General features: G+C 47.8%; 2 protein-coding genes across 5 annotated transcripts in view; both read right to left on the reverse strand.

The window, feature by feature from the left end:
* B3GAT1 (beta-1,3-glucuronyltransferase 1) overlaps positions 1–24,808 on the reverse strand; it is a 168,658-nt gene that overhangs the window by 84,209 nt on the left and 59,641 nt on the right. The gene's annotated exons all lie outside the window — the stretch shown is intronic.
* LOC137521910 (piggyBac transposable element-derived protein 4-like) lies at positions 5,741–7,453 on the reverse strand. The gene has a single exon (XM_068241787.1). It carries the CDS (start codon positions 7,451–7,453, stop codon positions 5,741–5,743), a length of 1,713 nt encoding a protein of 570 aa, XP_068097888.1.

Genomic DNA, 24,808 nt, shown 5'->3' on the forward strand with positions numbered 1-24,808 from the left:
ATATGGCAGCCTCCATATACCTCTCACTTCAGTTGTCCTTTAAGTGAATAAGAAAAATCCCCCATGATGCATCACTGTGGAGCAGAATGCATTGCTGTGACACTGGAACATGCGCAGGGGGAGGGGCATGTGGGAGGAAACCACAAGCCAATATAGATAGTAATTTTCTGACGCAGAGATTAAGAAGACGTGAATAATTATACTCACATTTATGTAAAGTCCACAAGGACCGGCACACTCAGGGAGTCTTTTACATAACTCAGAAATCTTTATGACAAAATATTCAACATCATAAACATTAAAATACGTGAGCCGTCTCAGGGACAATCCAGAAATACGATAACCGCCAAAGACGGTCAATGTCCATCAAAAGCCTAGTCCCCATTAGCAGACGGAGTATTTATAGCTTAGAAAGACAAAAATGAGAAAACCGAGAGCCAAATCTGGTGTAGTATTTTAGAAAAATTGGGGATATAGTGAATTAAAAGTTATACTCACAAGTCAGGGTTACCACGTAGGCAACCACTGATATAGCAGGCGGGGAGAATTGTAACCTGACACCACTCAGGTCTAAAAAGTCGCTCTCTATAGATAAGAAAAATGGGGATACACCCCTCCACCAAGGGTGGACTAAGATATTGAATAACAGGAGTAATAGAGGCGCCAAACAAGTATAAAATAGGTTAAAAACCGTCTAAAAGGAGGGAAATGGGTGGATTCACCTCCCCCACATATACAAATGACCAGGCTAATATAGCCGTAAGATTTTATAATTCTATTTATTAAAACAATTCTCCAATAGTGATGCAACGCGTTTCACGGGCAAACATCCCGCTTCATCAGGCAATATGACAAGGAGAACACATATGCAGGTCAATCTGTAGCCAGAGCGCCTCTATAGGGCTGGGAGACCGCTCGAGACCGCTCGTATTTATAGCAGTCGGGTAGACAGTGGTCACCATCATATAGAAAGTACAAACATCACGGCGACAGACACCACCGGAGACAGAGCTGTTTCAGGCGTACAGCCAGTCTTCAAGCCAAGTAACGTGCACATGTGTGTGGCACAGCAGAGACGCAACTGTAAGCTGGAGGGGAGAACAAACCCGACTCCTCTCAAGGTAAAAAGTCACTTTAGTAGGCGGGGCTAGACTCCACTAAGGCCCAGGGACGGATCTGGGGGGGGGGGGGGGGGGGCAGGCGGGTATCTTGCCCCAGGCGCAGTTTGTTGAATTCTTAAACAGGCGGCAAAATTTGGATGGGGAATGGCAGTTTAGGCGCTAAAACCTGACCTTTAGGCACCAAAACTGGATGGGGAATGGCAGTTTAGGCGCCAAAACCTGATCTTGCCCCAGGCGCAACTTGGTCTAGATCCGTCCCTGCTAAGGCCAACTGGAGATTTTACTTTCTTTATATGCCAGAACAAGCGGGCACCTCGCCCCGAGAAACTGCACTCTATGAGGCCAGGAGCACACTTGTCCGCAACAGGAAAAAAGGCACAGGAGCCCATACGGAAAAATACGCCATAGCCGGCAATTATAAAAGCTGCAATTTGCTGCAAAGACAGGAAATTTGGGTGCACGGCATGCCTCGGTGCCGCCATCGAGCGCCTCTACGCACCAAAATGTACCCTTTTTTGGCCACAAATTGCAGCTTTTATACTGGGCACGATTTGCAGCAAAGAAGGTAAATTTGGGTGCCCGGAGGCGCTAGATAAAATCGTGTTACTTTCCGTTTGACCCTCCTAGTTTTACGTTATTTCTATAAACATTTCTTGTAGTATTTGTTGTCTCACATCTCAGTTTATGCTGCCATTTATGACCAGTAACCTCCCCCGCTAGTGCCGCCACAAGAGGGCGCCGTGGCCACAGATGATGTAAGCAGGGCGGGCACAGATCGGGCCACTCCATTGGCATTTTTTGCAGATATTTCCCCTGTGAGTGGCATTAGGCTTCTTGCACACCAAGACGTTGCGTTAGGTGCCACGTTAAGGTCGCATAACGTGCACCTAACACAACGTATGGTGCTGCAAGAGCCGACGGTAGAGTGAGCCGCGTTAGGCGGCTCGATTCCTATAAGGTCTCCCAGAGTGGCGCTGATTGGCCGGTGGGACCACGTGATGCGGAGCGAGACACTCCGCATCACGTGGTCCCGCCGGCGAATCAGCGCCCGCCAGTGCAGTGAATATTAAGTAGCCATGTGCGCGGCTACTGTAGCTGGCTCTCCCCGCCTCCTCTCCGCCACCCACTGCGCATGTGCAAACAGTCTAACGCGGCTATAGCCGCTCCAACGCCGTAGCATGCTGCACTTTGCACAGAACGTGCAGCGTTACATGTAACGCAACGTGGGCTGTGTGAACAGCCCACTTGTGTTACATTGCTGTGCGTTGGGGGAGCGTTACAGACGCACTAAAGTGCGCCGGTAACGTCTTGGTGTGTAAGCAGCCTTAATGTCCTGATCTGTGGATCGTCCCGGGAGGCTGACTCTCCATTCTCAGACACGCACTTTGTTATTTTGTCAGCTGCGATTGTGTCATTCAGTAAAGCGTGCGCTAGAAAAGGCGAGGAATAAATAAGAATGTCCCCGAGCTGTCGTCACTTACCAGAAGACGGAGATCATGTTCTGCTGAGCAGTAAATAACAATAAAACACATTTCCTATCTGGTTAATCACTAAGTATCATCTTGGATCTCACATGGACTCCAAAGCACGGATGTTCCTTAAAGTGTAACTGTCGGGCATAAAATCAAAACTCAGTTCTTTATTTGTATCTGGTAAACAAGTAATAAGGATGCTAACCAGGCAATCCAAAAGGTAAAATTCCTATTACTTTTCTTGTTGATAAATGATCGTTCCCCAGTTTACATGGCTTTTTTTCTATTGCAGAGCTGGGTGGGCGTGCCTGAAGACTGGGGGGAGGGCATACACAATCAGGCAGAGGAGAGTAAGGGCCCGTTTCCACTTGTGCGGTGGGAATCGCCGCGGAAAAAATTTGCATGTGGATGCGAATTTCGCATGTGGTTGTATGCAAATTTTCATGCGAATTTGCATACGATTTCACATGAATGACGATGTATGCGAATTTAACCATGGCAGTGCCTGTGTGCTTTTCCATTGTTTCTATGCAAAATGGTATGCGAATTCACATGAAAATTCGCATACCAAAACCGCATGCGAATTCCCTATTAAATACATTGTATGCGAATCGCATAGCGGTATGCAAATTCTGATGGCTCTGCCGTACAGATTTTTTCCGCACAGAAAAACGCTCAGAAATCCTGAATCAGAAGTGGAAACAGTCCCATTCACTTGTATTGTCTATGCGAATCTGCATGCAGGAAACTCATGCAGATTCGCTCTAGTGGAAACGGGCCCTAAGGGAGGAAATGACATCAGGATTGGCTTCAAGATGGACACAGTTAAAATGGAGAATCCTAAGAAGGATTTTCTCTATTTTTTTTACCTTTAGAAAAATCAAAACGTGGATAGTGCAATACATATGTAATGTAAATAGAGCAAGTATTTATCTACTTATATATGTTTTTTTTCTGACATAGTATGGCTGACAGGTCCTCTTTAAGAAGCTGCGAGCTGACAGGTCCTCTTTAAGAAGCTGCGAGCTCTGCTGCACCAACTCTACACTACAAAGCCAACCAGGGAGTCTCACTCCTTCTGCTGCATTCTATATAATGTAAGGGGAGCGAGAGAGCGTCAAGAATGAGTCAACTTCACGCAGAACGTAGAACACAAATGCAGAGATCTCGCTGACCAACTCCCAGCAGATATCTTTTTAGGGAGCAGATAAAAATGGCGCAGGACGCGCGCCTATAAAAATGGCGCCGCCATAGGCGGCAATAGTACAAACTGCGATTAGCAGCAAGAAGGTTAAATTATGGTAGCAGGAAAAAGGGCGCCGGTTGCTAGTGGACGAAAAGGGCGCCGCCATAGACTCTAATGCATTTATCGTTAATACCGCGAAAGAGGACAGAAAAAAGGGCGCTGTGATAAACATCGCTAACAACATTAGGACATTAAAGATTTTGAAGTATGTTATAGTTTATACTTTAGGGAGCGGATAAGAATGGAGCAGGAGGTGCGCCTATAAAAATGGCACCGCCCTAGGCGGCAATAGTATAAGCTGCGATTAGCGGCAAGAAGATTAAATTATGGGGCCCAATAAATAGCGGGCGCTAGGTCACTAATCAGTGCTTGGTCTATTGCCACCTATGGCGGCAGGTCAGGGCCGGAGCTACCATAGGAAAAAATGGGCAATTGCCCCAGGGCCCCAGAGCCTGTAGGGGCCCCCAAGTTGTCCCTCCCCCATCTTAACTGTTGCTCCCCAGAGACTCTGCAGAGTCTGTTAAGTTGGGAGGTGATTGGGGGAGGGTCAGCAGCCAGCTCAGGGGCCCAGGAGAAAAATTTGGCTGCAACAAAAGGCGTCTAATGACGCTTTTTGGTCGGGGGGTGTCTGTTGGGCGGCCCCCAGGCCAATTTTGCCCTAGGGCCCAATTGTTACTTGAACCAACCCTGCGGCAGGTAGTCGGGTACAGGCAGGGGGGTTAGTGTTAGGCAGCTCAGCAGGGGAGGTGGAGTCGTTATGTTTAGACATAGGTAGAGGGGAGGCTCAGTGTGCGAGTAGGCAGGGGCTTTAGTATACCTGATCCCGGGTAATTGCATCTTCTCCACTTCCTTGCTGTTAGTTTGCAGCTGTTCTGCAGTCAGCCAATCACCATCCAGCTACACTCCCCACATGATGATTGGCTGGCTGCAGGACTCCTGCAAACTAACCAGGAAGTGAAGGAGACGCAGTGATCGCTGGGACCAGGTAATGTATGAGAGATGCAGATGAGGACATCTTATTACTCAGGTTATTTAACGTTTTAGGACATTTCTGAAACATTCAATAATCTTAGTAGCAAGATGCCACTATCAGCATCACCCTGCGCCATTTTTTAATTCACCCTAGCCTTTAAAGAGAACCAGAGGTGGGTTTGAAGAATATTATCTGCATACAGAGGCTGGATCTGTCTATACAGCCCAGCCTCTGTTGCTATCCCAAACCCCCCTAAGGTCCCCCTGCACTCTGCAATCCCTCATAAATCACTGCACGCTGCTGACAAACAGCTTGTCAGAGCTGGCTGTGTTTATCTCTATAGTGTCAGTCTGCTGCTCTCCCCGCCTCCTGCAGAACTCCAGTCCCCGCCTGCATCCCTTCCGTCCCTGCTGATTGGAGGGAAGGGATGGGGGCAGGGACCGGAGCTATGCAGGAGGCGGGGGAGCAGCTGAGACTGACACTACAGATGTAAACACAGCCTCATAGCATGGCTGTGATTTATGAGGGATTGCAGAGTGCAGGGGGACCTTAGGGGGGTTTGGGATAGCAACAGAGGATGGGCTGTATAGGCAGATCCAGCCTCTGTATGCAGATAACATTCTTTAAACACACCTCGGGTCCTCTTTAACCTCCCTGGCGGTGCATTTCTTTCTGGATTTATGGGTCTAAAAGTGGTATATTTTTTTCAAGAATTTTAGACCTCCAATTCTTAATTCATAACTCACCAAAATAGGGCAGAATAAAGGTCTTGTAAACCTACTGCGTATAATAATAGACTGAAACAGAAAATTGTTGAAATAATTTAATTTATGAATAAACTGAAAAAACAGAGAGACTACAAAATAAATTACAAATCACAAAATTGTTACAAATAAGTGCCCAGATTATACAGTATGTATGTATATACCTAATACACCTCCCACGTGTGGTATATTTTGAAACAGGGAATGGCACAGAGGGCGACATCACAATCAGGGCAGTAGAATCGTGTTTCCTTTCGGACTTTTTTCCCTTTGTCGTTATACTTGCTGCAGCACACAGCACACATCCTCGTTGGAGCATTTTTTATGCGATTGGGTGGAATATACTCCATGAAGTGACGGCCACTTAGGCGCTCCGGATTCACTAAGTAGGAGGCGCGGCGCCCGACTCTGACATCTCCTGAGGTCTGGTATTTCATGCAGATGCGCTCACAAACCTTCCAGATGAAGTCTGCATGTACTATTAGCTTGTCACTGCGTTGCTTGTACAGAATGTAGGCATTCCACAGGCATTGTTCCAGGAGATGGCGAAATATTTTCTTGTAGTACTTTTTTTGTTGTTTTCGTATTGCCGGATAAAAAGTCATCGCCTGGTCAGCTCTGTCCACACCGCCCATCGTGCTGTTGTAGTCCATCACCACCTGAGGCTTTTGGACGTCTGCCCCTCCTCTTACTCTGGCGGTGACAGTCGAGGTGTCATGGACTGTGCTCAGGAGACAGACATCCTTTTTGTCCCGCCAGCGGAGAGCCAGCATTTTCCCCTTTTGCCAAGCAACAATGTCCCCAGTTTTAAGTTTTTCTTTGACGAACAATGTTGGCATTTCCCGCCCGTTAGGCCTAACGGTGCCGTAGGCATCTGTTTTGTGCTTTATGAGAAATTTGTACAGTTCAGGGGAACTGTAAAAATTATCTGTGGTCACACAGTAGCCTTTGTTCAGTAAAGGCTCAACCAAAGAGAGCACAGAGGATGTCGCCACTCCGTAGTTGCTGAAATTTGGGTTGAACTTTGTGCCTTTGCCGGTATACAGAATGGTGTTCCAGATGTAACCGGTTGCTGACTCGCATAGCATAAACGATTTTACACCAAAGCGGGCCCTCTTAGTTTTTATGTACTGTATCCAACTCAGCTTCCCTTTATAGGCCATCAGACTCTCGTCAACACTTATGTCTCTCTGCGGTACATAAGTGTTTCGGAAGTTTTCGACAACAAGCCGATACACCTCCCAAATTTTTCTTAGTTTTGGCGCAGGGTGGGGGGACTCCTCGAAGGTGTCGTTGTTGCTGAAATGCAAAAACTTCATTATTAGGCTGAAACGATATTCAGGCATTACCGATCCAAAAAAAGGGGTAGCAATAATTTTATTGGTAGACCAATACCATTTCTGCATGGGCTTCCCCACCACTCCCTGCAGAATAATTAGGCTGAAAAAAAGCCACAGGTCCTCTTTGGTGACCGGCTCCCATTTCCTGCCCCTTGCAAAGCGCTCTTGTGGAGCAGCCAGTTGTTGCCTGGCATATCGGTTTGTCTCCTCCACTATTTTGTCAATGACAGCGTCATTGAGAAAGAGCTGCAGGTAGGCCAGAGGGTTGTGCTCACAGTCCACCTTCAGGCCAGGCTCCCCAGTAAATGGGAAGCGTGGGGGCGCTGGCGGAGGCTGACTAGTGTCAATGGGGAACCAATTGCGCACGTCACTAACCTCAGTGATGGCGTCACTGTCGCTCTCGCTGTCTGAGTCAGATGACAGATCTTCAGGTGCGTAGCTGTCACTCGAGTCCACCAGCGACTGCAGATCAGAATCGCTGTCCTCAAACTCCATCGGAGCTTGCGGGGAGAGAGGCCTTGTAGAGGCTGACGCCATAACAGATGTCAGACTAGTAGTAGTCGAAAACCAAGCAGAAGTCGAGGCAGGCGGCAGTCAGAAAGTAGTCAAAATCCAAGCACAGGACGGAGCAGGCAGCCGGCAGAGAGAAGTCAAAATCCAGGCAAATGTCAGTGCAGGCGGCAGGCAGAAAGTAGTCAAAATCCATGCAGAGGTTGGTGGAGGCAGCAGGCAGAGAGTAGTCAAAACCCAGGCAGAGGTCGGTGGAGGCAGCAGGCAGAGAGTAGTCAAATTCCAGGCAGAAGTTGGTGCAGGCGGCAGGCAGAGAGTAGTCAAAATCCAGTCAGAGGTCAGTGCAGACGACAGGCAGTGAGTAGTCAAAATCCAGGCAGACGTCGGTGCAGGCGGCAGGCAGAGAGCAGTCAAAATCCACGCAGAGGTCGTTGCAGGCAGCCGACAGAGAGAGGACAAAATCTAGGCAAAAATCTGTAAGAGTAAGGCAGAGGATAGTGAAAGTCCAGGCGAACATCAGTGCAGACGGCAAGCAGAGAGCAGTCAAAATCCAGGCAAAAATCGGTATCAGTAAGGCAGAGTAAGGGCTCAAACCCACTAGCAGCCTTTTCTAAGCGCTGGTGATTTGAAAAGCTCTTGCTAATGCAATGTTATGGGGGATTTTTATAAAATCACATCTCTCTAGTGCAGGGGTCTCAAACTCAATTTACCTGGGGGCCGCAGGAGGCAAAGTCAGGATGAGGCTGGGCCGCATAAGGGATTTCACAATCAGCAGCTCCCAAACGCCCACCATGCTTCCAGGAAATGCCGGCGGATTGCCCCCCGGGCGATTTGGGGGCTCTGCAGCCCTCGTTTAGCGGCGGGGATGCGGCGGATTACTTGGGAGCACTGAAGCGAACTATAAGGAAGCTTTTGCCGGCGCGGGCCACAAAATATTGCATCGAGGGCCGCAAATGGCCCGCGGGCCGCGAGTTGAGACCCCTGCTCTAGTGGGATCACATCCATAGCATTACATTAGCAAGAGCTTTTCAAATCACAACTGCTCAGTGCTTACTAATGTACTGCTAGTGGGTTCCAGGCCTAAGGCAGATCAGCAGTATCAGCTCAGTAGCAGTTGGGAACCAAATGGCTATATTGTATTGGATACAACTGCAATTTATCCTTGTATCCATTACAATGTACAATTAGGCCAATCACGTGTAAATTGAATTTCCAGCACTGCCCCCCCCCCCCTCCCAAATGGCAGCACAACATCACGGCGCACCTCTGCACTGCCGCCGGAGGATCCAGGAAGCAGAGCGGAGATGGGGATGGCGGTGATCGGGAGAAGAGACCTGTAGTCTGGCAGAGCAGGGCCGATCGCCACGCCGGAACAGGTAACTTTTTATTGTTTTCAGCTACCCCAAGCGTGGCCCGGGGTTACCGCTCCTGACATCTTATCTTTACCCCGAGCCACGCTCGGGGTTACCACCAGGAAGGTTAAGAAGGTCACACAGAGGTCACTCAGGTCACCGCTGGCAACTAGTAAGAAAGGTTTTACTTGAGCAACGCCATGGAATAACAGCAACAAAGCAACATGAATACGTCACACAGCGAGCGCTCGCTCACACTAGGGGCGTTTTTACGGCCTTTTTACAAGCGCGGGCGATTTTTTAAATTGCCCACAATATGCTCGTGCAATGAATGTCTATGAGAAGGTTCATATTAGCGCGCTTCGTGCGCTGTGCATTCAGCAAAGTGGTGCCTGGAACATTTTTGGGGCGATTTTTGCCTCCCTGGAAGGTATAGGAAGAGCGCTAAACTCTCACAAAACCGCTTTGTGCAACGATTGTGTTCGCATTTTTAAGAATAAATACATTGTATTTCTTCTTTTCCAGGTCAAAGAGTTCACTTCCTGACTTGCATCAGGAAGGGGGTGACTAAACCGCTCTGGAAAAGCACTTAGAAATTTGCTTTTACCAGGGACACAGCGCACAGGGGAGCGCCGGGATGCAGGGGATGTCAGTGCTATATAAATACATAATAATAATATGGTAGGACATTAGACTATAACTATGGTAGGATTAGAGTGTGAGCTCCTCTGGGGACAGTCAGTGACATGACTATTTACTCTGTAATGTGCTGCAGAAGATGTCAGTGCTATATAAATACATAATAATAATATGGTAGGACATTAGACTATGACTATGGTAGGATTAGATTGTGGGCTCCTCTGAGGACAGTCAGTGACATGACTATGTACTCTGTACAGTGCTGCAGGAGATGTCAGTGCTATATAAATACATAATAATAATAATATGGTAGGGCATTAGACTATGACTATGGTAGGATTAGAGTGTGAGCTCCTCTGAGGACAGTCAGTGACATGACTATGTACTCTGTAATGTGCTGCAGAAGATGTCAGTGCTATATGAATACATAATAATAATATGGTAGGACATTAGACTATGACTATGGTAGGATTAGATTGTGGGCTCCTCTGAGGACAGTCAGTGACATGACTATGTACTCTGTACAGTGCTGCAGGAGATGTCAGTGCTATATAAATACATAATAATAATAATATGGTAGGGCATTAGACTATGACTATGGTAGGATTAGAGTGTGAGCTCCTCTGAGGACAGTCAGTGACATGATTATGTACTCTGTAATGTGCTGCAGAAGATGTCAGTGCTATATGAATACATAATAATAATATGGTGGGACATTAGACTATGACTATGGTAGGATTAGATTGTGGGCTCCTCTGAGGACAGTCAGTGACATGACTATGTACTCTGTAATGTGCTGCAGGAGATGTCAGTGCTATATAAATACATAATAATAATATGGTAGGACATTAGATGATGACTATGGTAGGATTAGAGTGTGAGCTCCTCTGAGGACAGTCAGTGATATGACTATGTACTCTGTAATGTGCTGCAGGAGATGTCAGTGCTATATAAATACATAATAATAATATGGTAGGACATTACACTATGACTATGTTAGGATTAGATTGTGAGCTCCTCTGAGGACAGTCAGTGACATGACTATGTACTCTGTAATGTGTTGCAGGAGATGTCAGTGCTATATAAATACATAATAGTAATATGGTAGGACATTAGACTATGACTATGGTAGGATTAGATTGTGAGCTCCTCTGAGGACAGTCAGTGACATGACTATGTACTCTGTAATGTGCTGCAGAAGATGTCAGTGCTATATAAATGCATAATAATAATATGGTAGGACATTATACTATGACTGTGGTAGGATTAGATTGTGAGCTCCTCTGAGAACAGTCAGTGACATGACTATGTACTCTGTACAGTGCTGCAGAAGATGTCAGTGCTATATAAATACATAATAATAATATGGTAGGACATTAGACTATGACTATGGCAGGATTAGATTGTTAGCTACTCTGAGGACAGTCAGTGACATATGACAATGTACTCTGCATACCTCCCAACTTTTTGAGATGAGAAAGAGGGACACTTAAGCCACACCCCTGCCACACCCCTGACCACGCCCCGTCCGCAAGTCACAATCATAGTCTCGCATACCATAAAGATTTCATAAGAAAAACCACACTGGTTGAATTGTTTTATAATTCAAACCACACTGGTCCTTTCTATCCTGGTTCATTTTCCTTCATATTAACATTTTAAGACCAGTAATATATCCATTCAAAGAGTGGGAATAAAGTTCAGAGTCATTCAAACACATTTTTAGTAGAGAAATTTATATATATTTACATAGAAAGGGGGACAAAGTCCTGAAAGAGGGACAAATGAGAAGGAAAGAGGGACAGTTGGGAGCGAAGATATCAGTGCTATATAAATACACTAGCTGATTGCCCGGCGTTGCCCGGGTATGTATTTGGCTGGTGTTGGCTCCGCCTACTTTTTCTAACCCTAACACACAATTACTCACTGACCAAGTTTGTGAGTTTTGCGGTCTTTGGTATCAATAATTTGCATTGAAATGAATCAAATCTGATTGGCTGTGTGTGGCTCCACCCCCTTTTCTGAATTTGAACCCCAGTCACCCAATGATCAACTGTACCAGGCCTCTGCTATTAACAGTGCAAGAATCGTAGCAATTAAATATTCCCCTTTGAAAAGCAACAGGTGAAGTTTGATTCACTTTTGTAGGCTCCACCCACTTTTCTGAATATTAATCCCAGTCACCCAGTGACCAACTGTGCAAAGTTTAAAAACCCTGCCATTAACAGTGTAAGAATGGCTGCAGTTTACATTTTCCCAGGGAAATTTGTATTTGTCTCCACCCACTGATGACCCGGCGTTGCCCGGGTATGTATTTGACTGGTGTTGGCTCCGCCCTTTTTCTAACCCTAACACACAAACACTCAATGACCAAGTTTGTGAGCTTTGGAGTCCTTGGCATCAATAATTTGTATATGCCCATAGAAATTAAACAAATCAGATAGGCTTTTTGTGGCTCAGCCCCTCTCCAGCATTTGAACCCCAATCACCCAATGACCAACTGTAGCAGGTTTGAGGCATCTGCTATTAACAGTGTAAAAATTGCAGCAACTTAAATATTCCACTTGAAAATCAACAGGTGAATTTTGATTGGCTATTATAGGCTCCACCCACTTCCCTGAATATTAATCTCAGTCACTCTGTGACCATCTGGGCAAAGATTGGGAACCCTGAAATAAACAGTGTAAGAAGGGCTGCAGTTTACACTTTCCCAGTGAAATTTGTTTTTGGCTCCGCCCACTTTTTGCAACCTGGACACAAAGTCACTACTCAATGCCCAAGTTTGCGAGCTTTGGGGTCCTTGGCATCAATAATTTGTATTTTCCCATGAAATGAAACAAATCTGATTCACTGTTTGTGGCTCTGTCCCCTTTTCTAAATTTGAACCTCAGTGACCCAATGACCAACTGTACCAGGTTTGAGGCTTGTGCCATTAACAGTGCAAGAATGGCAGCAATTTTAATATTTTCCTTGAAAAGTGACATGCGATTTTTGATTGGCATTTTAAGCTCCACCCACTTTTCTGAATATTAATCAGTCACCCAGTAACCAGCTATGCTAAGTTTGAGAACCCTGCCACTAACAGTGAAGAAGGGCTACAGTTTACAATTTCCCAGAAAAATCTGTTTTTAACTCCACCCACTTTTTGTAACCTGGACACAAAGTCACTACTCAATGACCAAGTTTGTGAGCTTTTGGGTTCCTGGCATCAAAATTGTGCTAATGGAAGCAGTTTATCCAGCAAAGAAATCTGGCTGTTTTTGGCTCTGCCCCTTTACTGAATTTGAACCCCAAACACTTAACGACCGACTGTAGCAGGTTTGAGGCCTCTGCTATTAACAGTGTGAGAATGGCTGCAGTTTCAATATTCCCCTTGAAAATCAATAGGTGAATTTTGATTGGCTCTTGTAGGTTTCACCTACTTTTCCGAATATTAATCCTAGTCACCCAGTGACCAACTGTGTGAAGTTTGAGAACCCTGCCATTAACAGTGTAAGAAAAACTGCAGTTTACATTTCCCCATGTAAAAAGTTAGTTGTTGTTGGCTCCGCCCACTATTTCTAATCTTGACATACAGTCACTTAATGACCAAGTTTATGAGCTTTGGGCTCTTTGGCATCAATAAGTTGCATTTTACCATTGAAATTAAACAAATCTGATTGGCTGTTTTTGGCCCGCTCCCTTCAGAATTTAAACCCCAGTCTCCCAGTGACTGACTGTACCAGATTTGAGGCCTCTGCCATTAAGAGTGCATGAATGGCAGCAATGTAAATATTCCCCTTGAAAATCAAAAGGTGAATTTTGATTGGCTGCTGTAGGCTCCACCCACTTTTCTGAATATTAGTCCCAGTCACCCAGTGGCCAACTGTCACGTTTGAGAACCCTGCCAATAACAGAATGGCTGAAATCAATCTAACAAATCTGATTGGCTGTTTGTGGCTCCACCCCTTTAGTGAATTTGGACCCCAGTCACCCAATGACTGACTGTATCAGGTTTGAGGCCTCTGCCACTAACAGTGTAAGAATGGTAGCAATGTGAATATTTTCCTTAACATTAATAGGTACATTTTGATTGGCTGTTGTAGGCTCCACCCACATTTCTGAATATTTATCCCAGTCATCCAGTGGCCAATTGTGTAAAGTTTGGGAACCCTGCAATGAAGTTGTTGGCACCGCCCACTTTTTCTAACCTTGACATACAGTCACTCAATTATCAAGTTTATCAGCTTTGGGGTCCTTGGTATCAATACTTTGTATATTCCCATTGAAAAATAAACAAATCTGGCTGTTTGTGGCTCCGCCCCCTTCCTGAATTTGGACCCTAATCACCCAGTGACCAACTGTACCAGGTTTGAGGCATCTGCTTTTAACAGTATAAGAGAATGTTAGCAGATGAAATATTCCCTTTGAAAATCAAAAGGTGAATTTTTATTGGCTGTTATAGGCTCCACCCACCTTCCAAAATCTTAATCTGTCACCCAATGACCAACTATGCGAAGTTTGAGAACCCTGCCATTAACAGTGTAAGAATGGCTGCAGTTTATATTTTCCCAGTAAAGGTTGTTTTGGCTCCACCCACTTTTTGTAACCTTGACACACAGTCACTCAATGACCAAGTTTGTGAGCTGTCAGGTTCCTGGCATCAAAAATGTGTGAGTGGAAGCAGTTTATCCACCAAGGAAATCTGATTGGCTGTAGGTGGCCCCGCCCCTTTAGTGAATTTGGACCCCAGTCACCCAATGACCGACTGTAGCAAGTTTGAGGCCTCTACCATTAAAAGTGTAAGAACGGCAGCAGTTTAAATATTCCCCTTGAAAATCAATAGGTGAATTTTGATTGGCTGTTGTAGGCTCCACCCATTTTCTTGAATCTTAATCACATTCACCCAGTGACCAAGTGTGCCAAGTTTGAGAACCCTGCGATTAACAGTCTAAGAATGGCTGCAGTTTACATTTTCCCATGTAAAATGAATGACTGAAATTTTATTGGCTGTGTTATGCTCCTCCCACTTTTCCTGGATTTGTAACCTCGGTCACCAAGTGACCAACTGTGCCAAGTGTGGGGACTCTGGCTTGATTACTGTGAGAATGGACACGCACACACGCACACACGCACACACGCGCACACGCGCACACACGCACACACGCACACACGCACACACGCACACACGCACACACGCACACACGCACACACGCACACACGCACACAGACACACACAGACACACACACACACACACTGTACACACACACACTGTACACACACACACTGTGCACACACACACGCGCACACATACACACACACTGTGCACACACACACACACACACAGTACACACACACACACACACACTGTACACACACACACACACACACACACTGTACACACACACACACACACACACACACACACCACACACACACACACACACACACACACACACACACACACACACACACACACACACACACACTGTGCACACACACACTGTGCACACACACACGCACACACACACACACACACACTGTGCACACACTGTGCACACACACACGCGCACACACACACACACTGTGCACACACACACACACACACAGTACACACACACACACACAGTACACACACACACTGTACACACACACTGTACACACACACACACACACACACACACACACACACACACACACACACACACAGTGCACACACACACTGTGCACACACACACGCACACACACACACACACACACTGTGCACACACACACACGCGCACACACACACACACACACTGTGCACACACACACACACACACACACACACAGTACACACACACACTGTACACACACACAGTACACACACACACACACACTACACACACACACACACACACACACACACACACACACACACACACACACACACACACACACACACACACACACACACTGTATACACACACACACACACACTGTACACACACACACTGTACACACACACACACTGTACACACACACACACACACACGTAGGATTATTGTGTGACCGCACACACACACACACACACACACACGTAGGATTATTGTGTGACCGCACACACACACACACGTAGGATTATTGTGTGACCGCACACACACACACACACACACACACACACACACACTGTATACACACACACACACTGTACACACACACACTGTACACACACACACACACTGTACACACACACACACACACACACACACACACACACGTAGGATTATTGTGTGACCGCACACACACACACACACACACACACACGTAGGATTATTGTGTGACCGCACACACACACACACGTAGGATTATTGTGTGACCGCACACACACACACACACACACACACACACACACACACACACACACACACACTGACTATGGTAGGATTATTGTGTGAGGACGGTCAGTGGCATGAATAGGTGCTCTGTAATGTGCTGCAGAAGGGGTCAGTGCTATAAAATCTATATATATAAAATCGGATGTGTGTGTGTGTGTGTATGTATGTATGTGCCGCGATCACTTGAAAACGGCTTGACCGATTTGAACGAAACTTGGTAAACAGATCCCTTACTACCTGGGATATGTTCTGGGTGTCTCGGGTCCCCCCTGCACACCCGGGCGGAGCTACAAACAGTAAATTAGATTTCACCCATTAGAGTCAATGGAAAAAATGGAAAAGGCTGCCATTCTCACAGTAATCAAGCCAGAATCCCCACACACAGTTGGTCACTTGGTGACCGAGGTTACAAATCCAGGAAAAGTGGGCGGAGCATAAAACAGCCAATTAAATTTCAGACGTTCATTTTAAATGGAAAAATGTAAACTGCAGCCATTCTTACACTGTTAATCGCAGGGTTTTCAAACTTGGCAAACTTGGTCACTGGGTGACTGGGATTAATATTCAGGCAAGTGGGTGGAGCCTACAACAGCCAATCAAAAGTCACCTATTGATTTTCAAGGTGAATATTAAAACTGCTGCCATTCTTACACTGTTAATGGCAGAGGCTTCAAACTTGCTACAGTTGGTCATTGGGTGACTGGGGTCCAAATCCACTAAAGGGGCGGGGCCACCTACAGCCAATCAGACTTTCTTGTTGGATAAACTGCTTCCATTCACACATTTTTGATGCCGGGAACCTGAAAGCTCACAAACTTGGTCATTGAGTGACTGTGTGTCAAGGTTACAAAAAGTGGGTGGAGCCAAAAATAAAGTTCACTAGGAAAATATAAACTGCAGCCATTCTTACACTGTTAATGGCAGGGTTCTCAAACTTTGCACAGTTGGTCACTGGGTGACTGAGATGAATATTCAAGAGAGTGGGTGGAGCCTACAACAACTAATTAAAATTCACCTGTTGATTTTCAAAGGGAATATTTACATTGCTGCCATTCTTACACTGTTAATAGCAGATGCTTCAAACCTGGTACTGTTAGTCACTGGGTGACTGGGGTTCAAATTCGTAAAGGGGCGGAGCCAAAAACAGCCAATCAGATTTGTTTAATTTCAATGGGAATATACAAATTATTGATACCAAAAGCCCAAAGCTCATAAACTTGGTCATTGAGTGACTGTATGTTAAGGTTAGAAAAAGTGGGCGGAGCCAACAACTACATTTTATTCCAGGGGAAAATATAAACTGCAGCCATTCTTACACTGTTAATAGCAGGGTTCCCAAACTTGACACAGTGGGCCACTGAATGACTGGGATTAATATTCAGAAATGTGGGTGGAGCCAACAACAGCCAATCAAATTTCACCTATTGATTTTCAAGGGTAATATTTACAGTGCTACCATTCTTACAATCTTAATGGCAGAGGCCTCTTACCTGATAGGTGACTGGGGTCCAAATTCACTAAAGGGGGCGGAGCCACAAACAGCTAATCAGATTTGTTAGATTGATTTCAGCCATTCTGTTATTGGCAGGGTTCTCAAACATGACACAGCTGGTCTCTGGGTGAGTGGGATTAATATTCAGGAAAGTGGGTGGAACCTACAACAGCCAATCAAAATTCACCTATTGATTTTTAAGGGAAATATTGAAACTGCTGCCACTCTTACACTAATAATGGCAGAAGCCACAAACCAGCTACAGTCGGTCATGAAGTGGCTAGGGTTCAAATCCACTAAAGGGGTGGAGCCACAAACAGCCAATCAGATTACTTTACTGGATAAACTGCTTCCATTCACACAATTTTGATGGCAGAAACCCAAAAGCTTAAAACTTGGTCACTGGGTGACTGGGATTAATATTCAGAAAAGAGGGTGGAGCCTAAAAAGAAAATCAAAATTCACCTTTTGATTTTCAAAGGGAATATTTAAATTGCTTCCATTCTTGCACTGTTAATGGCACAAGCCTCAAACCTGGTACAGTTGCTCATTGGGTGACTGAGGTTTAAATTCAGAAAAGGGGTAGAGCTACAAACAGCCAATCAGATTTGTTTCATCTCACTGGTAAATTACAAATTATTGATGCCAAGGACCTCAGAGCTCACAAACTTGGTCATTGAGTGACTGTGTGTCAACGTTACAAAAAGTGGGCGGAGCCAAAAACAAATTTCACTGGGAAAATATAAACTGCAGCCATTTTTACACTGTTAATGGCAAGGGTTCTCAAACTTTGCACAGATGGTCACTGGGTGACTGAGATTAATATTCAGGGAAGTGGGTGAAGCCTATAATAGCCAATCAAAATTCACCTGTTGATTTTCAAGGGGAATATTTAAATTGCTTCCATATTTGCTCTGTTAAAGAGACACTGAAGCGAGAATAATTCTCGCTTCAGAGCTCATAGTTAGCAGGGGCACGTATGCCCCTGCTAAAACGCCGCTATCCCGCGGCTAAACGGGGTCCCTTCACCCCCAAACCCCCCCCGCAAAGTCAATGACCAAATTGGTCGTAGATTTTGCTGCTCGCTGCAGCCCTACCTCCAGTCGCATCTATCAGCGGCGCATCGCCGCCTCTCCCCCGCCCCTCTCAGCGCGTGGGGCAGGGCTGCGGCGGTTAGCCCTGCCTCAATCAGGAAGTGATCCCGGCTGCACCAAAGGGGATTTCGGGGGGTAAGGGAGCCCCGTTTAGCCGCACGATAGCGGCGTTTTAGCAGAGGCACACATGCCCCTGCTGAATATAAGCTCTGAAGCGAGATTTATTCTCGCTTCAGAGTCTCTTTAATAAGAGATGCCTCAAACCTGCTACAGTTGGTCACTGGGTGACTGGGGTTCAAATGCCGGAGAGGGGCAGAGCCACAAACAGCCAATCTGATTTGTTTAATTTCTATGGGAATATACAAATTATTGATGACAAAGACCCCAAAGCTCACAAACTTGGTCATTGAGTGTTTCTGTGTTAGGGTTAGAAAGTGGGCGGAGCTAACACCAGCCAAATACTTACCTGGGCAACGGCGATTCATCAGCTATTATTCATAAATGTGGATGGAGCCTACAAAATCCAAATCAAAATTAATCTATTGATTTTCAAGGGAAATATTTCATTACTGCCATTTTTGCACTGTTAATGGCACAAGCCCCAAACTGGGTTACAGTTATTTATTGGGTGACTGGGGTTCAAATTCAGAAAAGGGGTGGAGACACAAACAGCCCATCAGATTTGTTTCATTTCAATGCAAATTATTGATGCCAAAGACTGCAAAGCTCACAAATTTGGTCATTGAGTAATTAAGTAATTGTCTGTTACTGTTACAAAAAGTGGGCGCAGCCAACACCAGCCTAATACATAATCGGGCAATGCTGGGTCATCAGTGGGTGGAGACAAATACAAATTTCACTGGGAAAATGTAAACTGCAGCCATTCTTACACTGTTAATGGCAGGGTTCTCAAACTTTGCACAGTTGGTCACTGGGTGACTGGGATTAATATTCAGAAAAGAGGGTGGAGCCTACAAAAGCCAATCCAAATTCAATTATTGCTTTTCAAGGGGAATATTTAATTGCTGCCATTCTTGCACTGTTAATGACACAAGCTTAAAGGGAACCTAAACTGAGAAGGATATGGATTTTTCCTTTTAAAATAATATCAGTTGCCTGAATCGCCTGCTGATCCTGTGTCTCTAATACTTTTAGCCACAGCCCCTGAACAAGCATGCAGATCAGGTGCTCTGACTGAAGTCAGACTGGATTAGCTGCATGCTTGTTTCAGGGTGTGATTCAGCCACTATTGCAGTCACAGAGATCAGCTGGACTGCCAGGCAACTGGTATTGTTTAACAGGAAACATCCATATCACTCTCAGTTAAGGTTCCCTTTAAAACCTGGTACAGTTGGCCATTGGGTGACTGGGGTTCAAATTCAGAAAAGGGGTGGAGCCACAGACAATCAGATTTGTTTTATTTCAATGCAAATTATTGATGCCAAAGACCGCAAAGCTCACAAACTTGGTCATTGAGTCATTGTGTGTTAGGGTTAGAAAAGTGGGCGGAGCCAACACCAGCCAAATACATACCTGGGCAACGCCGAGTCATCAGCTATACATAATAATAATAATTACTTAAGGACCACAGATTTACCCCCCCCCCCCCCCCACCCAAAGTTACAAGGCTATTTTTTTTAATAATTAAGTGTACGATGCAGCACACACACGAATTTCCCCCCCCCCCTTTTCTGCCCACCAACAGAGCTTTCTGTTGGTGGGCACTGATCACTGCTGCAGGATTTACAATTTTTTTAATACATTTATTTGTTTGTTTGTTTTTTAAATTAAAATAACACTCTTTTTTTAATCCCCTCCTCCCTCCACCCGCCAGCCAATCAGGGTGATCCTCTCTTGTAGGCATCAGCGTATGAGAGGGGAGCGCGATCAGAGCCTCTCCAGGGGACAGCAGAGTGACACGGCTATCCTCAGTACAGAGCTGCAGTAATCGCAGCGCTGTACAAACAAAAGAAACCGACAGTAAGGGCCCATTTCCACTAACGCGGATTTGCATGCGTTGTCTGCATGCAAATTCGCATAACCAATACAAGTGGATGGGGCTGTTTCCACTTGTCAGGAATTCTGTGCGGTCTGCTGTGCAGAAAAAAGTCTGCACGGCAGAGCCATCAGAATTCGCATGCCGCACATCCGCCGCTAATGTAATGTAATAGGAAAACCGCAAGCATGTTAGTCTTGCGGTTTTCCCGGCGTTTCCGTGTGCGATTCTGCGTGAAAACCCACGTCAATGCTTGCCGGCATTGACATGGTTAATATCGCATTGCGCAAACCGCAAGCGATTCCGCGTGAAAAACCGCATAAAAACACGAACAAATCTGCACTCACATGCGGATTCGTTGACGCAATTTTCGCAAAAACGCAACGCACAAGTGGAAACGTACCCTAACACTGGAGGAATGCTTCTGTGGAGCTCAGCTAGCCTGACCCAGGAGGAGAGGCAGACTTGGGGGTTACTGAGGATAGCTGGCCTGACCCAGGAGGAGAGACAGACTTGGCGGTTACTGAGGATAGCTGGCCTGACCCAGGAGGAGAGACAGACTTGGGGGTTACTGAGGATAGCTGGCCTGACCCAGGAGGAGAGACAGACTTGGGGGTTACTGAGGATAGCTAGCCTGACCCAGGAGGAGAGGCAGACTTGGGGGTTACTGAGGATAGCTGGCCTGACCCAGGAGGAGAGGCAGACTTGGCGGTTACTGGGGATAGCCAGCCTGACCCAGGAGGAGAGGCAGACTTGGGGGTTACTGAGGATAGCTGGCCTGACCCTGGAGGAGAGGCAGACTTGGGGGTTACTGAGGATAGCTGGCCTGACCCAGGAGGAGAGACAGACTTGGGGGTTACTGAGGATAGCCAGCCTGACCCAGGAGGAGAGGCAGACTTGGGGGTTACTGAGGATAGCTGGCCTGACCCAGGAGGAGAGACAGACTTGGGGGTTACTGAGGATAGCTGGCCTGACCCAGGAGGAGAGGCAGACTTGGGGGTTACTGAGGATAGCTGGCCTGACCCAGGAGGAGAGACAGACTTGGGGGTTACTGAGGATAGCTGGCCTGACCCAGGAGGAGAGGCAGACTTTGGGGTTACTGAGGATAGCTGGCCTGACCCAGGAGGAGAGACAGACTTGGGGGTTACTGAGGATAGCTGGCCTGACCCAGGAGGAGAGACAGACTTGGGGGTTACTGAGGATAGCTGGCCTGACCCAGGAGGAGAGGCAGACTTGGGGGTTACTAAGGATAGCTGGCCTGACCCAGGAGGAGAGGCAGACTTGGGGGTTACTGAGGATAGCTGGCCTGACCCAGGAGGAGAGACAGACTTGGGGGTTACTGAGGATAGCTGGCCTGACCCAGGAGGAGAGGCAGACTTGGGGGTTACTGAGGATAGCTGGCCTGACCCAGGAGGAGAGACAGACTTGGGGGTTACTGAGGATAGCTGGCCTGACCCAGGAGGAGAGACAGACTTGGGGGTTACTGAGGATAGCTGGCCTGACCCAGGAGGAGAGGCAGACTTGGGGGTTACTGAGGATAGCTGGCCTGACCCAGGAGGAGAGACAGACTTGGGGGTTACTGAGGATAGCTGGCCTGACCCAGGAGGAGAGGCAGACTTGGGGGTTACTGAGGATAGCTGGCCTGACCCAGGAGGAGAGGCAGACTTGGGGGTTACTGGGGATAGCTGGCCTGACCCAGGAGGAGAGACAGACTTGGGGGTTACTGAGGATAGCTGGCCTGACCCAGGAGGAGAGACAGACTTGGGGGTTACTGAGGATAGCTAGCCTGACCCAGGAGGAGAGACAGACTTGGGGGTTACTGAGGATAGCTGGCCTGACCCAGGAGGAGAGACAGACTTGGGGGTTACTGAGGATAGCTGGCCTGACCCAGGAGGAGAGGCAGACTTGGGGGTTACTGAGGATAGCTGGCCTGACCCAGGAGGAGAGGCAGACTTGGGGGTTACTGAGGATAGCTAGCCTGACACAGGAGGAGAGACAGACTTGGGGGTTACTGAGGATAGCTAGCCTGACCCAGGAGGAGAGACAGACTTGGGGGTTACTGAGGATAGCTGGCCTGACCCTGGAGGAGAGGCAGACTTGGGGGTTACTGAGGATAGCTGGCCTGACCCAGGAGGAGAGGCAGACTTGGGGGTTACTGAGGATAGCTGGCCTGACCCAGGAGGAGAGACAGACTTGGGGGTTACTGAGGATAGCTGGCCTGACCCAGGAGGAGAGACAGACTTGGGGGTTACTGAGGATAGCTGGCCTGACCCTGGAGGAGAGGCAGACTTGGGGGTTACTGAGGATAGCTAGCCTGACCCAGGAGGAGAGGCAGACTTGGGGGTTACTGAGGATAGCTAGCCTGACCCTGGAGGAGAGGCAGCCTTGGGGGTTACTGAGGATAGCTGGCCTGACCCAGGAGGAGAGGCAGACTTGGGGGTTACTGAGGATAGCTGGCCTGACCCAGGAGGAGAGGCAGACTTGGGAGTTACTGGGGATAGCTAGCCTGACCCAGGAGGAGAGACAGACTTGGGGGTTACTGAGGATAGCTAGCCTGACCCAGGAGGAGAGACAGACTTGGGGGTTACTGAGGATAGCTGGCCTGACCCTGGAGGAGAGACAGACTTGGGGGTTACTGGGGATAGCTGGCCTGACCCAGGAGGAGAGACAGACTTGGGGGTTACTGGGGATAGCTGGCCTGACCCAGGAGGAGAGACAGACTTGGGGGTTACTGAGGATAGCTGGCCTGACCCAGGAGGAAAGACAGACTTGGGGGTTACTGAGGATAGCTGGCCTGACCCAGGAGGAGAGGCAGCCTTGGGGGTTACTGGGGATAGCTAGCCTGACCCAGGAGGAGAGACAGACTTGGGGGTTACTGGGGATAGCTGGCCTGACCCAGGAGGAGAGACAGACTTGGGGGTTACTGAGGATAGCTAGCCTGACCCAGGAGGAGAGGCAGACTTTGGGGTTACTGAGGATAGCTAGCCTGACCCAGGAGGAGAGGCAGACTTGGGGGTTACTGAGGATAGCTGGCCTGACCCAGGAGGAGAGGCAGCCTTGGGGGTTACTGGGGATAGCTAGCCTGACCCAGGAGGAGAGACAGACTTGGGGGTTACTGGGGATAGCTGGCCTGACCCAGGAGGAGAGACAGACTTGGGGGTTACTGAGGATAGCTAGCCTGACCCAGGAGGAGAGGCAGACTTTGGGGTTACTGAGGATAGCTAGCCTGACCCAGGAGGAGAGGCAGACTTGGGGGTTACTGAGGATAGCTGGCCTGACCCAGGAGGAGAGGCAGACTTGGGAGTTACTGGGGATAGCTAGCCTGACCCAGGAGGAGAGACAGACTTGGGGGTTACTGAGGATAGCTAGCCTGACCCAGGAGGAGAGACAGACTTGGGGGTTACTGAGGATAGCTGGCCTGACCCAGGAGGAGAGGCAGACTTGGGAGTTACTGAGGATAGCTGGCCTGACCCAGGAGGAGAGACAGACTTGGGGGTTACTGAGGATAGCTGGCCTGACCCAGGAAGAGAGGCAGACTTGGCGGTTACTGAGGATAGCTGGCCTGACCCAGGAGGAGAGGCAGACTTGGGGGTTACTGAGGATAGCTAGCCTGACCCAGGAGGAGAGACAGACTTCGGGGTTACTGAGGATAGCTAGCCTGACCCAGGAGGAGAGGCAGACTTGGCGGTTACTGAGGATAGCTGGCCTGACCCAGGAGGAGAGACAGACTTCGGGGTTAGTGAGGATAGCTGGCCTGACCCAGGAGGAGAGGCAGATTGGCGGTTACTGAGGATAGCTGGCCTGACCCAGGAGGAGAGGCAGACTTTGGGGTTACTGAGGATAGCTGGCCTGACCCAGGAGGAGAGACAGACTTCAGGGTTACTGAGGATAGCTGGCCTGACCCTGGAGGAGAGGCAGCCTTGGGGGTTACTGAGGATAGCTGGCCTGACCCAGGAGGAGAGGCAGACTTGGGGGTTACTGAGGATAGCTGGCCTGACCCATGAGGAGAGGCAGACTTGGGGGTTACTGGGGATAGCTGGCCTGATCCAGGAGGAGAGACAGACTTGGGGGTTACTGAGGATAGCTGGCCTGACCCAGGAGGAGAGGCAGACTTGGGGGTTACTGAGGATAGCTGGCCTGACCCTGGAGGAGAGACAGACTTGGGGGTTACTGAGGATAGCTGGCCTGACCCAGGAGGAGAGGCAGACTTGGGGGTTACTGAGGATAGCTGGCCTGACCCAGGAGGAGAGACAGACTTGGGGGTTACTGAGGATAGCTGGCCTGACCCAGGAGGAGAGACAGACTTCGGGGTTAGTGAGGATAGCTGGCCTGACCCAGGAGGAGAGGCAGACTTGGCGGTTACTGAGGATAGCTGGCCTGACCCAGGAGGAGAGGCAGACTTTGGGGTTACTGAGGATAGCTGGCCTGACCCAGGAGGAGAGACAGACTTCA

Source organism: Hyperolius riggenbachi, chromosome 6 (genome assembly GCF_040937935.1).
Source record: "Hyperolius riggenbachi isolate aHypRig1 chromosome 6, aHypRig1.pri, whole genome shotgun sequence".
Classification (NCBI taxonomy): Eukaryota; Metazoa; Chordata; class Amphibia; order Anura; family Hyperoliidae; genus Hyperolius; species Hyperolius riggenbachi.

Coding starts and splice junctions, on each gene's coding strand:
- LOC137521910 (XM_068241787.1), bottom strand. CDS start 7,453: ATGGCGTCAGCCTCTACAAGGCCTCTCTCCCCGCAAGCTCCGATGGAG.